The sequence below is a fragment of the Argentina silus genome (assembly GCF_951799395.1).
Source record: "Argentina silus genome assembly, chromosome: 18".
Lineage (NCBI taxonomy): Eukaryota > Metazoa > Chordata > Actinopteri > Argentiniformes > Argentinidae > Argentina > Argentina silus.
Window position 1 is genome coordinate 6,028,543 of NC_139672.1, and position 15,773 is coordinate 6,044,315.

At 41.3% G+C, this 15,773-nt stretch overlaps 2 protein-coding genes across 2 annotated transcripts; both read left to right on the forward strand.

Annotated features, from left to right (window-relative positions):
- Nucleotides 1-416: 416 nt before the first annotated feature.
- On the forward strand, nt 417-5,443 carry rab31 (RAB31, member RAS oncogene family). The gene is made up of 7 exons (XM_083689765.1): nt 417-570; nt 1,220-1,299; nt 1,787-1,868; nt 2,607-2,678; nt 3,060-3,166; nt 3,382-3,491; nt 3,772-5,443. The coding sequence occupies exons 1-7, from the start codon at nt 535-537 to the stop codon at nt 3,867-3,869; spliced, it is 585 nt and encodes a 194-aa protein (XP_083545891.1). The 5' UTR covers nt 417-534; the 3' UTR covers nt 3,870-5,443.
- A 1,297-nt stretch (nt 5,444-6,740) lies between these two features.
- On the forward strand, nt 6,741-15,093 carry LOC310818803 (vesicle-associated membrane protein-associated protein A-like). The gene is made up of 6 exons (XM_083689845.1): nt 6,741-6,901; nt 11,145-11,297; nt 11,482-11,585; nt 12,271-12,351; nt 13,588-13,779; nt 14,113-15,093. Exons 1-6 carry the CDS (start codon nt 6,844-6,846, stop codon nt 14,272-14,274), a joined length of 750 nt encoding a protein of 249 aa, XP_083545971.1. The 5' UTR covers nt 6,741-6,843; the 3' UTR covers nt 14,275-15,093.
- Nucleotides 15,094-15,773: the final 680 nt, after the last annotated feature.

A 15,773-nucleotide genomic window follows, 5' to 3' on the forward strand; every position in this document is an offset into this window, starting at 1 on the left:
CAGTGGTAAAAAGAACTACTTATCCATTATATGTTGATCAGTCTTATCAAATTGTTACAGACAATTAAACTAATCATTGAGCACCAGACCACCCCCTCATTCTCATACTGGCTACATAAACACCTGGGAATTGACATCCGAAATGTAGCTGATATATTTTCCATTCCTTCTCCTGCACATAGTTTCTCTCTTACTCACCGACCGACCTAATCAGACTAGACCAGCTTTAACGCAAAATATACATTGATTTCTCCCTCGGAGCATTTTGCTTCTTGATTGCGTTTCTTCTCTCTCGTCTTCACCCCTGTCTACATAACATAGCTGGAAGGGGTGCTTTTACAGTCGTCACGTGATTGTTGGTGGCTCTCTCTGCTCTTGCTCTTACTGGTTTCCGTTATATTTGGGAAGATGGTCAGTGTTGCGTAGGGGCTGGGTTTATCATTTATCAAAGAAATAAGCTGTTGTAATCATGTTTGGACAAAGGCACTGAAAAGAAAAGTGAAAAGTATGTCTAAATAGCCGCAAGCTCTTAAAATGGCCATAAGGGAACTTAAAGTGTGTCTTCTAGGGGTAAGTGAAGTTCTTTGAGTGATTCTTTGGAAATTCTTTCTGTCTGCGGTCGGACAAAATCGTAGTCAGAGACACCGAACAGCAGTTCATTTGCCTAATTGTCCCGCATAATGTTATGTTTTAAAGGTATCGCACTTGTATACTTGTTACTTTATCGAAAGAGATTACCACCGTTGCGACAAAGTTGAAAAATATATGGTCAAATAACACAATTTTCGCCGCGTAGGCTAATGATAAACTAACTTGGCGGTGAACAACTGTAGGCCTTTATACAGCCCTTTTTATGTATTATTTTGTCAGATATAGATTGTTGTTTTTGGGAGCTTATTCAGTTTTTTTGTTGTCATTGTTCATTCACTGACTTTTCTTGCATTGCCTTTTTGGAATGTTTCTGTCAATTAAATACCAGCCATTACGTCACCATCCGGCCAGTTACAACAAGTAACCATTTGGTCCTACTGGACTGCTGTACTTGCAAAAGACAGATTATAATCCTTGGTAAACAACACATACAAGAAACAACAATAACGCATTGCTCAATAACACATATAACGACCAAATACCTTTCTACTAAACACCTTTGTCTGTTTGGCAAAGACAGATGGACAACAGATGATTTTACAGATGTTGTGTTTAAATTATTTTTCAGGATACAGGAGTCGGCAAGTCCAGTATCGTATGTCGTTTTGTACAAGATCATTTCGACCACAACATAAGTCCAACAATAGGGTAAGATCTTTACACAACATTGCAATGAAAAAAACATCATTATTTTATAACGTTATTTTTAGCGTCACTGTTACATTATAAGTCCAGCTGTCAGAACTTTCCGCTCAGCCTTGCTTGTTCCGAAGAGATTCAGAATCTGACACATCTTAAGATAATTGCATGAAAAGCTAAAAATAAAGCCTCCCGGCGTGTGTCCAGCACTCCCCCTCACCCTTGTCCATGCCCAAGGTGGTAAATGAGATTAGCAAAATATGTGTAAGGCTGGCCTGACAATCAAAGGCCTGGCTTCATGGAAACACAGAAAGACTTTCTTTGTGTTCTATTATCAACCTGTGGATGAAACTGATCCAGAAAAAGCGGTTCTCAGTCGTCTAAAAAGGATTCTTTTTTTATTTCACCTTTATTTATACAGGTACGTTTTTCTATAGGTAAGTTAATTAAGGACAAATTCTTATGTACTTATGGTAATGCTCTTTATTGTTTGCAGGGCATCATTTCTTACCAAGACTGTGCCATGTGGGAATGAACTCCACAAATTCCTTATCTGGGACACAGCGGGGCAGGAAAGGGTGTGTACATCCACATTGTGGTCGTCCTTCATCTGCTTATCAACAGTTGCTTTCTCACAGTTCAATTAATTCTGTTAGCAGAGAGACACACACACCGTTTGATGGTGTTTCCTATCTCTTCTCAAGTTGATTACACAATCAACTCAGAACCCAGAATCTCACAGTGAGATAAATTACGTAATCACATTACTGCAAAGTGTCCTCATGACTTGAATCATATTTTTAGGGATGATATGATGTGTGACAGGATGACAGATGCACAGGGTCAAAGTTCACAGTTCTGTTGTGCTGTTATGATTCATATGGATGGAATGGAAATGTGTGTGGGCAATGCTGACAAGACATTACAGTGAGTTAGATACTGGTGTTAGAATAACTTTGGAAACATTGTTTCCTGTGCACATGGGAAAATAAACCTCACCATTATCTTTCTCTGTTAACTTGGCTTGATTTACTTCCCTGTTCTTGACTTTTCCTGAATTTAATTTTCCCAGAATTTCCTGGTTGTACTCAAATTAAGTTAATCTGACCTTTTTTTTTATACTTGTACAGTGTTGAATGAGGTTATACATTGTTGAGTGAGGTTCTAACATTGTAAAATAGCCATGGATACTGATTACTGATTCTCTGGAACTTTTTTTCTTCCCACAAGTGTAGAATAAAGCAAATAGATAACAGCCTACATTAGTACACTGACTAACGGCAAGACTCTTTTTTGCATGTCTATTTTTATTCCAGTTTCACTCGTTGGCCCCTATGTACTACAGAGGTTCAGCCGCCGCTGTCATTGTCTATGACATCACCAAACTGGTAAGGAAGTTGCACTCTATACTAAAGAGAGTGCGTCCTATTTGGTCGTATCTATAAGCAATAGGGGAGTGAAATGAAGCTTTGAACAGAATGAATCACAGTGATTTGCTGTTGTCCTCAAACGTGAGGAACACCCTTTGTGGTAGCACTTCACTTCAGGTTTCTCTCATACTGTACCAGTGTAGTAACACTGTAATTATTCTAGTAATAACATTGTAGAGCAGCAACATAATATTAAGTCTTACTTTTCATGTTGTTCTGTTCATCTTATAATGATGTGCCTACGCTTAAGCTGAGGAATGTGCTGACATGAGAATTTGATGAAAGCAATATGTGACTCATCAGCCCTGGACTGAACTGTAGCCTTGATATGTCCTGTAGGACTCTTTCCAGACACTGAAGAAGTGGGTGAAGGAGCTGAAGGAACATGGTCCTGAAGACATCGTTGTAGCAATAGCAGGAAACAAGAATGACTTGGGGGACATCAGGTGTTGTGTATTTGTATTTCTCTATCTGCTACTACAATTATTGTGGAACACATGGAATGGAGTTTTAGAATGTGTTTCTTTCAGTTTACCAGAAGTAGACTATTCAAGGCTGACATTGTCACGAGAGTGTAACGCAGGCATCTTAATGGTTATGTTTGTCATAGGAGCCCAGCTGATAAGTCCAACCCATCACTAACTATAGTGTCCTTCTACAGGGAAGTTCCTATGAAGGAAGCCAAGGAGTTTGCTGAGTCAATTGCGGCTATTTTCATCGAGACTAGTGCCAGAAATGCTGTCAATGTTGAAGAACTCTTTCAGAAAATCAGTACGTGTTTCCAGTCCATAAGTTGTGTTGTTGCGGTTCATCCCAAACACTTCCAATACCGTTTGGTTTGTAGCTCATGAACTTTCACGAGTAAACTACAGAATTCAACCAGGGATTTTTTGCAAAGAAAATTGTATCACTTAAAGCTACCCGAATGTGAATATCCTTTGGTATCAATTCATTTCCTGTAAAAACAGAGCAGCATCCATAAGCAAAGATTAACATCTTACTTGATGTTTGTGTCTCTTTTTTCTAATAATGGTTCTTTGTTTTCCTCCAGGTCGACAGATTCCACCCCTGGAAAACCCTGACTTAGACAGCAATGAGTCCTTCAAGCTGACCAGGCAGCCTCCTCCATCCAACAAGAGATGTTGTTAGTAAAACGAGATTGCCAGTGAGATTTATCACCTGTGGTTCCACAAAATATCTCCTCATCACCTTGGCACCATGTCCACAATACACATGCATTGGTCTCTGGGGAGAGAAAGAAGGACAGAGAGACTTTGACCTATCACCTATGAGATAGCATATCCTCAGAAACATGTGTCCAATGAGGAGAGGAACCAGCAACGTTTGTCGCCCTCTAGTGGTTTTAGACTTTATTATAATGTAATTTAGCCTGAAGTCATTCACATTTTTTGTTTTTCATAACAAACAATGTTTGTTTATGGATGCAGTATATATGGTACATAGTGGGAGATTTTTTCACTTCATATGCAGCACAGTAAAGATAGATTAGGAGGATTTTATCCCCTTGTTATTTTTATTTTGCTTTATTCGCAGCATCTAATAACATGTTATTAATTTGCACAAATCGATAGTGAATTAACAAAATGGCCTGATGACACAGATTGTGGATTCTGAATGTGTTAGTCAACAGCTCTGTAGATCCAGTGATTACCATGTGGCAAAAGTACAATGTAGATAGATACCCATTGTAGGAGTTATTAGTTGCATGAATTTCTTAGAGGCTTTTTTCTCCCCATTGAGTGTCCATGTATAGTACACATGTATAAATGTACTATATATGTGCAATTCAAGATGTATATGGATGACTTGCATGCATTTCCATAACTCAGTGGCTTTACACATTCCAGTATCATGTCACATGTTTATGTCCATTAGAATTTAATAGATTTAGGGTTAAACTGTTACTGCAATATGCTACAAGATTGACCAACCACTAGTAAAGGGCCAATATCAGAAAAAACACAATGTTTATATTACCATGTATAGATTGGTTTTGATAGCATAGCCTCTTTGATTAGACCACTTCAGAGGGGATGTTAAATCAGTTATAACGGCACTTTTGAGTACAGTTCTTTCTCATGGAAAGAAATTGATACAGTCTTACTTTTTATTGACTACATCCCCTTACAATTGGGCCTGATTGGGCCTTAAACTGAGCTCTGAAATGTGCATGGTACTCTGTAAGTGTGGGGATGAAGTAAGGCTTGCAAATCTGCAATATGAAAACATGTTGTACTTTGTGGGTATAGATCAGTGAAGTGAGTGATTCTCAAAAGTGGACCATATGTTTCACTCTTAGGATTTTGCACCGCATTAGAATTCGGTCAGATACTGCAAACCATTTTGCACAATTTTGTCTTATGTTTAGGTGCAGTAACAACAATTGATAATCCGATAGAAGTTGTTACACATTTGTTGAGTTGTCCTGTAATTTAGCTGAACAATTTACTGCTGTTCATTGTATTCATGCAAACAAGTGCCTTGATTTCTATCTTCCCTTTGTAGAAGAAATCGTTTGAAATGACCTCCTATTAATAGAAGATAATGCTAGTTTTACCTGTGTATTGTTTGTCAAAATCAATACAGACAAACTCTTGTCAAGCTACCATTTTTAAACAGCTCTTTATGTGCTTGAGCCAAGTTATTTCCCTATCTATAATCCATGCAGACCAGATTAACATTTTGTATTAATCTGATAATAAAGTGATAATATTTATCTTGTGTTTGTCTTGTATATATGCTGTGACTCTGTTTAATCATGTGTAACCAATGATTATATTGGAATGTTGGATAGTTGTTCTTTCTTCTTATCCAGGTTTTAAATTCAATATAATTATGAAAGACCAAAAATCTTGATCAAAATTGTGAAAGGTTAGATTTGAGAAGTTTGCTATTTGAGACACCAGAACAAGTGCAAAATGATCCATGTGTACAATGAGTGTCATGTATCATCATGGCTGTAGTCTAGGTAAAATTCTACTTTGTCTCTACCCACTGGTAGGCAATGGTAATGACACTTTATCCCTTTGGTAGGTTGATACAAGGTTCAATTGACTTGTGACCTGTAGAGTGTAACTGCAATTTACCCAAACCATGCAAATGCAAGCTGAAACAGACCTTTTCTAATCACCATTATCTTATTAGGCCTAACACTTTAAGCTCTTACAACTTTGATCATACTTTTTTATCTTCCTCTATTCTTTGACTTCACATTATGCTTCAACCACAACAGTTTGTCCTATTTCGTCAACGTATGGTTGCATGACCTTTTGAAATGCTGTAAATAGCGCAAATGAGATGGAGAGTGGAGCATTCCAAAAGCTCTCTTTCAGTCGTGTGCTGGATTACCTTCTCAACAGCTTATACACTGAAGAGGGTCTGCAGTGCCTGTCACAAAGATGGACTTATCCATAGCCAAGCTTGTCAATGGTCTTAAAGGGTTAGGGTTAGGGTTTCTTGTAGTACATTTAGTAGTACAAGCAGGGTCAGGAGTTTCAGTAAACACATCAATGTTCTCTGTCTCACACACACAGACAGGTCCCAACAGTACACATGCATGTTCTCAATCAGCAGCACAGTCAGACAGACACAGACAGACAGACAGACAGACAGACAGACAGACAGACACACACACACACACACACACACACTAGGAAGAATGATTCCAGACCATTGTCACCACTAAATGCTGTTTATTTCAAGACACATTTATATTTTTTGTGTCTTGCCAGAATGACCTACATGTATAGGCTTATGTAATTCAATTAAGGTGGGGTGATATAGCACAGCAAACTTCTATCCTTTTGAAGTTAGATAAAAACTCATGTTTTCCCAGGGAGGCTCTTTGAAAGAAACTGCATAGGGGCCTACTTGAATGTACACGATTAGGCCTAATCTAATCTAATCAATTCACTGAAATAGTTTCAGTATTGATTGCTGGTGGAGAGACCCACAACGTGAGCGCGCAATAGGGTCGCGCACTCGCGCGTTCAAATATTTGCTCGTTCTCAGTGCCCAGTCAGCGACTGACTCAGTTGAGATCTAGGATTTCCACTTGTCAGTGACTCCCTGACATCGCTATCAAGTGTATTTCCCAGCAAAAATGTCCAAATTGGAGCAGATCCTTATTCTTGATCCTCCTGCGGACCTCAAATTTAAAGGTAAGTGCATTTACTATTCGCTGACAGGTTTGAATCTTAAAGACAAGTCAGGGACTCTCTCGACCGAGAATGATTTCACACTCCCTCTGGTTAGTTTCGTTGCTAGCTGCCACCGCCATTTTGAGTTAGCTATGGAAGGAGACGGGCCGCTATGTATCCTCGTACTGTAGTGACGTGGATAACCGGCGTGGGTCTTGGCTTCTTGTCATAAAACTGGATCTACAGTATCGTTTTGAATCTGCAATACATGCCAGCTTGCCTGTCCCTTGTCACTGATAATGTATGATCGAGTAATTAAGGACAGAGACAGATCGTCTGAAGGCACACGTCAACAACAACTAACTGGCCAATGAAGCTAACTTCACGTCAAAGTTAGCTGGCTAGCCCATCTGATAAGCCGAGCTAGCTAGGCTAGCAAGCTACTATGGGTTTGATGGTATGCAGCAATGGAAGCTAGTTAGCTAACATTAGCTGATAACGTCTGACTTGTATCATTGTCATGACGACAGGTGACAGATCTTCTAGGCATAAAATATGGTATCATTTCACTCAAATGTCTACATACAGACTCACATTTGAGTTCACATTTGCTACTCTGTAGGCTGGCTATGTTGATGCTAGCTAGCTAGATCTGCTGTGATTCAGTGCAGCGAAAGCTGATATCAAACAATCTATCTATGGGAGGGCGGGGGTGCACGTGCATGTATGTCTTCAAAAAACCCTCAGAATCCAGTCCAAACTGTTGTCCACACGTAGAAGCTAAGTTATTGATGTTGAGTAAACAAATACCCCCCTCTTTACTGACAGCAATGGTAAAGTTGACAAGTGCACCCCTAACTTCAGTTGCAGCGTTTCTGATAACTCCTCGGCAGACACACTAGAATCAACATTGGGGACTGGTCACAAATAGTACATTGAGAGAAGGCGAAGCGACAGTGTTTTGAGAGCCTCCATAAGCAAGGAATGCTGTGAAGTAATATTAGAGGAAATCCTTTTCCTTTTCATTTTGCCCTGTACGCACAACAAATTCTTGTTATTAAAAATATAAATTGGTTTATATGTTTGTTAGTAGAGGAATGTCTGTTCTGATTATGTAAGTCTTCAATTCACCTGATTACTGGTCATGTCCAATGTCTGGTCATGCTCCAATATGACTTCTGATCAGTGAACGCTGATTAGTCACAGGGTTTACATTTTCCCCTCATCAGATTAAACCGGTACTGCTTCTGGAATAGTTGCAAGACTTAATGACCACGATATGACAACACTCAAAGATATTAGGAATTCATTTTACAAATTGACCAGCTCTCTCTCTCTCCCACACTGATGTAAATGGGCTGTTTCAGTAGAGAAGGGAAACAACACGTAACCGCCTATACCTCAACATGAGATGGAAAGCATCATGCAAATTTCTTGCAAATATATTGATATTCAGCTATAGGCTATGCTAAGCAGCAAGCCAGCTCTAATACCACACGTGTTCTCCTGCGATTTGAATGACTAATTTCCAAACTCTCCTGTATGTAGCTTTAAATGAAGTGAAAGAAATTCAGGACATTCTGTTTGATTTTGACACATTTTGGTTAATCTACGGCTCTCAGGGTATGTGATTTGTCACATTAAGCACAGCTATTTGTAAGCCTACTCTGTCAGAGGATCACTGCATAAAGAAAGATTTCCTCAACTGTAGGACGCATAAAAATAGACAGAATTCTCTTAGCCTTTCTTTCTGAAGTGGACCTTAAGGGAGGGGGGGGGGGTTAGGGTTAGTATAAACGTATTCCTGTCGAGGAGGAAGATGGCCCTAGCCCCTCTTTCTCTGTCACACAGGCTGAGCTAAATCTGTCTGTGTGGGTCCAGGAGCTGTTCTGGTTTTCAGACCCTGCAGGGATTCCTCTGGTGAACTAGAGGGGGCAGCCCTCCTTTCCTCTGCTGGTATTTTTAGCAGCTGGCAGGCCTGGGGGACCCTAACGAGGTGTAGGCTGCGTGTGAGAAGATGAGAGACAGTGGCAGTGCTCAGGCACCAGTATCCAGGACGCGTGTGAGAGAAGAGATTGGTTAGTTCGGCATCCAGACACGGTTCAGTCAAGCTGACGGAGGTTGTGGGCCTAGTCCAGGTCTATTAACATCTCAGTAAGATGTTGATGTAGTGTGTTGATATAAGCCTGGATGTACTTTGTACATATTCGGGTTACTTTTAGTCATTTTTCTGGAACTGTTTGATGTATTCTACATAGCTACAGGTAAATTCAAGGACGCCCAAGTGATCTTAACAGTGAGAGCAACGGTGTGCACAGACCTAGGCGATGTGGTTTTTCAGGTTTGGAGGAATTTGTTCACTGCACTCTGATGTCGCAACCATTGCTCCATTTATCACCATATATGTTGGCCTAGCCTATATGGAGTTGGTCATGCGCAGCTTCTTATCTCTCTGGAAAGGTTGTGAAACGAGGCTTGCCTGAACCAATGTAAAGATTCAGTGTTACTTGCTGGCCAAGTGCAAACATTTACATTAAACCATTCAACATATTTTGTCCATTGCTCACTCTTGTGTTACAACAGCATCAAGGTTCTCTCCTGGGCAAACCCAATGGGCAGTGTTCTGTATGGGGTGGACTACAAACCTTTCCTGTTCTATTGTTTACCGAGACGCTTTCAAGCCTAGTGGCAACTAGGCTACGCCTATTTATTAGAACAGTTTGAGTGATGGGCGAGTCAAACCATAAACGGCATTCTCTCTACTCTGGTGAGCATTCATCACGCTCTGTCATCCATGCTGTCACTACTGCCAGTGATCACCCAGTACAGTACTGCCTAGATGGACATTTCACAGTCGTGTGTAAAACTAGCTGGTTTATTTCCACGGGTTCCCCTGTGTTGTGTGCAACATTGTACGATCTGCCACTGTAGCCGAACACAGTCAAGTATTCTTATCTTGGTTCTTTTTTAATGGTTAGCTTGAGGTGAGGCAAGGAAATCCGAAAAAAGATTAGTTATTAATTTATTGTTTTTTTTAAGAAGGCTTTGAGTAGCGAGTTGCCATTGTTCTTGACAAGGAAAAGGATGTTGTCTATTTACTTAGCGGTTTTTTGATGCTGAGATTGTATCATGGGTAACTGTATCTGGTAGCATTACAATGTAGGCGTACATCTGATTCATCATTAGAAACTGCTTGAATGTCAAACTGGTTCAGTATGTAGGCCTCATTAGCCTTAGTTTCTGTGATGCAATGTTGAAACATTCCAGTATTGGTGCTAGCAGCTTTGGCTAGATGTTGAGAAAACCCAGCTCTCACAGATGCTCTACGATTTGATACTGTATGCAGTGATTGCCGAAATATGACATTTTCCAACCTAGCATCAGCTGTGCATTCAGATCTGATGGGATAATTGCACTGATTGAGTTTGGTTGAGTTTTAGTTGGCTTCTAGTTGTGTTGACAGAAAATATCCATCAAAGCTGGACCATGCTGACAGTGGTTACAGTCCTAATTTGTGGCGGACCCTGTCACAAGATGGAAAGCAGGCTAATTATTCTCCCCACATTTAACCTGGGTACATCCACCAATCAGACGGGCCTTCCGTTTCCAATATCACAAGGGATGCCCATATGAAATTAGCTGAGTAAACCTTAATTGATTAATTGTCTACAGCTGCTATTAGAAATACTGTATGTTGTGACATGCAATCTTGCGTCATCCCGATTTTAATTAGATCATGGGCTTTGAGTCCATACATAGGCCACATTTTGATACTGTGTCCCATTCCCATCATGCCTTAAAATGCGTCCTTATTGCGATTCAACATTCTCTTTCCAAGAGAGTGGAGCCACAGTTGTTTTCCTCATTGCTTCATTGCTTAATAAGGCAATGTTGTATCGAAGCCAGTTACTGAAACTAATTAAGGCCAAAACAGCAAAGTGACGGTATTAAGTTAACCATCTAATTTTGGAAGTTTCTGACTGAACCAAAGGAGTAGTATTCTTCTCTTGTTCGGGAATGCAACATTTGTTCAAGTCCCATGTGCTGCTGTGTGAACATGACGATCTTTCTTCCTGATTTGAACAATCGGCCAATTTGATTTATTCTTTACATATTCATGATACTGTATAATTGATGGGAAGTAAACTCCACAACTCAATCAGTTGTTACTCAGTTCTTAGTCCACTGATTGCTTCGGGGGGTATACTATTGTTTCCATTTACCTCATCTGTCCTAACATGGTGCTTCTTTCTCTCTCTGCTAGGTCCCTTCACAGATGTAGTCACTACCAACCTCAAACTGAAGAACCCCTCTGAGAGACGAGTATGTTTCAAAGTGAAGACGACGGCGCCGCGCAGGTACTGCGTACGGCCAAACAGTGGCATCATCGACGCTGGGGCCACTGTCACCATCTCTGGTGAGTCCATCGAAGGATCAGATAAACGTTGATATTTGTAGTTATGATGATGTATCAAAATGATTATTATCAGTCAGTTATCGGATTCAGGGACATGCATGGCATGATTGAACCAGTCACAATTCTGTCTTTGCTGAGATGTCCTTTTATTTTGATTTTGATTTTTTTTTTTTTTGATTTTCAGTAATGCTACAGCCCTTTGACTACGACCCCAATGAGAAAAGTAAACACAAATTCATGGTGCAGACCATTTTTGCTGCTCCGAATGTGTCAGAGATGGATGCGATGGTGAGTGATTCTTACACTGTCCCCCAGAACTGGAATGATGTGCTGCAGCCGACCACTTTATAAACAGTGACCTGCATATATACAATTCTCACAATGGCTTTTAAGTTTGAATGTCTTTGCACTAATCCATAGTTACAGTACGAAAGACTTGTGGTGCTTGAGCAGCCATGTTAGAGTAGTTGTGGTGCGTTCTACTCTTGTCCAACAGAGGGCAGCAAACCCCCTGCCAAAACCAATCGTCTTTTTTGAAGCTCTGGTACTAGTCACAAACTACCCCATCTTGCCACACAAGTACAGCAAAGATATCTACAGTGCAACTAACTGACGAGTTGAGTTGTTAAATGACACACAAATAGTTTATTTGGCAGGACCGGTTCTCTCTCGCCCTACCACAGCCACCCTATTGAATGAGCCATGATCCAATGCTGTTCTGTAAACCTTTTTTGAAAACAATTTTGCACATGTTGTATTCCAGTGTTTAAGAATATGTCAGATTTAAGTAAATCTAATAGCTGCTATATAGTAAATATCTGTAAGCGTGTGCAGGATATGCCAAAGCGGTTATGAGGTGTCTGTTCACTTATGTGTGTCTCTTCATGTATGTGTGTGTGTGTGTGTGTGGAATGAGTCCAGCTGCTAGCAGTTTAGGCTGATGAATAACATGCCTATTTTTCATCCCCACCAGTGGAAAGATGCGAAACCCGATGATCTCATGGATTCCAAGCTGAGATGTGTCTTCGAGCTGCCTTCTGAAAACGATAAAGTGGTAAGTGCTGCGACGCACAGGGAGACAGAGGGGGAGTGTTCAGCTTTTACCATACCCTATCAACATGGCCAAATTCGCATTGTACCTCTGTGTTATTAACTATTTCAGTGTTAATGGCCAACCCTGAATCTCAAAGGGATGAAATGCAGGTTATTTCCTCATTGACCCTCACAATTCCCTTGCAGGCGGATGTTTTTGAGTTGGGTGTGTATACTCTAGATAGATGATGTAATTGCTGCGTTTCTGCTTTTACAGATCACATATCTAATGAACTGCACATACTCTATTGTGAGTGCCACTTTGCCCCCTATTCTGAAGTAAATGGCTAATTTTAATAGTTAACCCTTAGTACTATCTTATGGTCGAGGAGTGAATCTAAGATCATTCGTGTGTAGTCAGTCATTTCATTAACATTAGTGTTCATCACCTCCCAGGTCAGCAGCACAGATGACAAGGAGAGTAGGGCCCTGTTTAAGGGCGGTGGGGGGTTAGCCACCCCAATGCAGACAGGCAGGCAGGCCTCCATGTTCTCCGGGGAGCCGGGTTATGAGCGTGGCGGGGGACGCCTGCCCCCCCGTGCCGCTGCCGCCACCCCTGGCCCCACCCCCGGTCCCGGGGATTTCCGCACTCCCTTCAACAGCAGATTCGGCCTGCCCCCCACCCCAGGCAGCGCTAGCAACAGGAGTGACCTGCAGGGATTCAAGACAGCCCCCAGCTCTGAGGTTAAAGTCAGGAAAATGCAGCAGGTTTGTGTGAGGGACAGACAGACAGACAGACAGACAGACATGCAGGCACAGCAACTGAATAGGAGATGGTCTCTACTGGTCTAGGTGCGTTACGCTAGGGTTGTCATTGTGTGCCCCCAAAAGAAGTGTCCAAAACGTTCCGATTTTGTATGGCAAAGTGAACTTGCTCGTATAGTAAGAACTGTCGTCCTGTAGAGGTTCTCAATGTGCCAAAGTGAGTGGATTTCTCATCCTCTTCCCCCTCCTATGTCACGATTCCATCACATTGACTGCTCTATCATATGACAAACCCACATCAAACAGGACTGTTGGAGGCACACATTTCCTCCCTGGTCCATTTCATGTGGCTCTCTCTCTCTGCCTCTGGGCCATGGATGAGGCTGACTGAGCCTCTGGCATACTTCTCAGTCTGGGGAGGCTAACCTCCACACTTAGCCCAGGGCATGCTGCATTTCACTTTAGTGGTTTCTTTGCCTCTCCGTGTTTTCAGAATGACGTGGAGGCGAGCAAAGCGGCCCCCCTGATGAACTCGGCCAAGGCGGACGGGCCCTCGGTGGTGGCGGCGGTGGCCAAGCCTGTCAGCGCCTCCATGGATGATACGGAGATGAAGAAACTGCTGGAGGAGTGCAAGAGGCTGCAGTCAGAGATGGGCAAACTGTCTGAGGAGAACCGGACACTTAAGGTTAGACATCTGGACACTGCTGCTTCTAGACGCTGACTCATTTGACCGTAGGGTCAGCACGGTGACTTAAGATGTTGAGTGGGAAGTTTTTATTTCAAGACACTTCATGACAGAAACAGTGCACAGATGTGGTGTGGCATGAATGATACAACACCATATTCTGATGAATGAATGAATGAATGGATGGATGGATGGGGTCAATTTGAACTAATAGCAAACGTAGTGGCAGTACAGACTAAGTTTTTGTTTAAACAGACTTGCCAGTTGTATTCTGGTTCATGGTTCTGCGTGCAGTGTTTTAACGTTATTTATTCTCCCTCCTCACGTATCCAGGACGACGGTATTAGAATGAGAAAGGCCCCCCGCTCAGACCACATGACCTCAAACACAACCACCATTCTTGGCCGAGAAACGAGCACCGCTTCCCTCCCCTCCCTCCTCGTCGTCATAGCAGCCATCTTCATCGGATTCTTCCTAGGGAAGTTCATCTTGTAGACTGGGAGACGCATGCCTGCCGTATCCCCCCACCCCGGCTCCGGAATCTAAAGGCCTGGAATAACGAAGAAGAAGAAGAAGAAGTCTTTCTGTTGACTTTGCCATATCATTGGTAGTGCGGCCTACAGTGAACACGTCTGTGCAGCATCATATGAGGGCCTCGCCTTTTTACGGTCTCTCACACACGGTTAGAGTACACACGCAGAGAGAAGGAAAGAGGGGGAAAAAAAAGAGATTGCTCCTTTTTTGTTTTCTGTTTTTGATGGATGGATGGACAGGCTTTAGGAGGGATAAAGAAAGTTGTACACTATCAATCAACCCGGAGGACAGTTGAGACGCGCCTAGAGTGACCTTGGCGAGAAGCAGTCAAATAAAAGAATTGTTTTTCTCTCTCTCTCTCTCTGTCGTTTTAATAGGAGTTGAATGGAATGTTAAGTGTCTTGTAAATGTTATTTTAATCCTTTTAAGAAAAGGAGAGAACTTCCATCAAAAAAGACCTTGCTACCTGTTGCTGGATTGCCTCTGAAATCAACTTCATTTGTTCAGTTTGTAATTTCTACTTTTTCTTGGGGAATGTTTTGAGTCCAGCTGGGGATATAGGTGCCTCTTTCCTTGTACATTTCTGTCCTTTCCTATCCCTGACAATACCAATGCAGACTTTATATTATTATTAATATTATTATTATTATTATTGTTCTTTTTTCTCAATACAAATCATATATCCCTTCCGAGGCAAATGATGACTGAAAATAAGGTCTCCATTCTTACAATCCTGTCCCATGGTATAAAGCATTGAAGAAATAAAACTGAAAAAATGTGGTTTTGATAGCAGTTGTCCATTTCCTGTGTATCTCTTGATTCCTCATGCACACACATTATTATTTATTACTATTGCATGTATACTGTATATATGTTCACTAGAATATGCAGGATATGGGATTTGCCACGCTGCCCTCTTGGCACTCAATTTTAAAGTCTAGTTCCATATCCAATATTTACAATCCCAAGAACAGAGTTGATGATTTGAACATCTGAGAAGAAAGAATGATTGATCTGCCTTCGTAAGACCTGGCTACCTATGACAGTATTTTACATGGATTATAAAATGGTAATGTCCAAGTTCCTCCCCATTTAGAGCTAAGAAGGCATGTAGTGGACAAGCTAACCTTCTTACTCCATTTAAACTGGACAGTTTTATTTTCCAAATGGATGTGGAACTGTATTGGAGGTGAAGGGAACTAAAATCTTGATGCTTTTTCCCCCTCCCCAATGCAGGGCCAGTCTATAATTCCAGTTGAATGTCACCTTTACTATCAGAAAATTAATGTAACTCAGATTTCAGTTCTAAGAATGAAATGTGGAGGTAGTGTTAACACTAAGTGTTCTGGGTGGTTGTCCAATCTTTGATGTGATAAAATGCAATAAGCCACTTTAGCCATACTAGAACTTGATGAACCGTCTAAAGTTCTATCCAGTATCATGTTCTTTTTGTGCTAACA

Bases quoted from the DNA above. Each gene is read 5' to 3' on its own strand.
- rab31 (XM_083689765.1), top strand. From the start codon at position 535: ATGGCCATAAGGGAACTTAAAGTGTGTCTTCTAGGG. The intron at 1,869-2,606 runs GTGTGTACATCC...TTTTTATTCCAG, and splicing joins ACACAGCGGGGCAGGAAAGG to TTTCACTCGTTGGCCCCTAT. The intron at 2,679-3,059 runs GTAAGGAAGTTG...TATGTCCTGTAG, and splicing joins TCTATGACATCACCAAACTG to GACTCTTTCCAGACACTGAA.
- LOC310818803 (XM_083689845.1), top strand. From the start codon at position 6,844: ATGTCCAAATTGGAGCAGATCCTTATTCTTGATCCTCCTGCGGACCTC. The intron at 6,902-11,144 runs GTAAGTGCATTT...TCTCTCTGCTAG, and splicing joins TGCGGACCTCAAATTTAAAG to GTCCCTTCACAGATGTAGTC. The intron at 11,298-11,481 runs GTGAGTCCATCG...TTTGATTTTCAG, and splicing joins GGCCACTGTCACCATCTCTG to TAATGCTACAGCCCTTTGAC.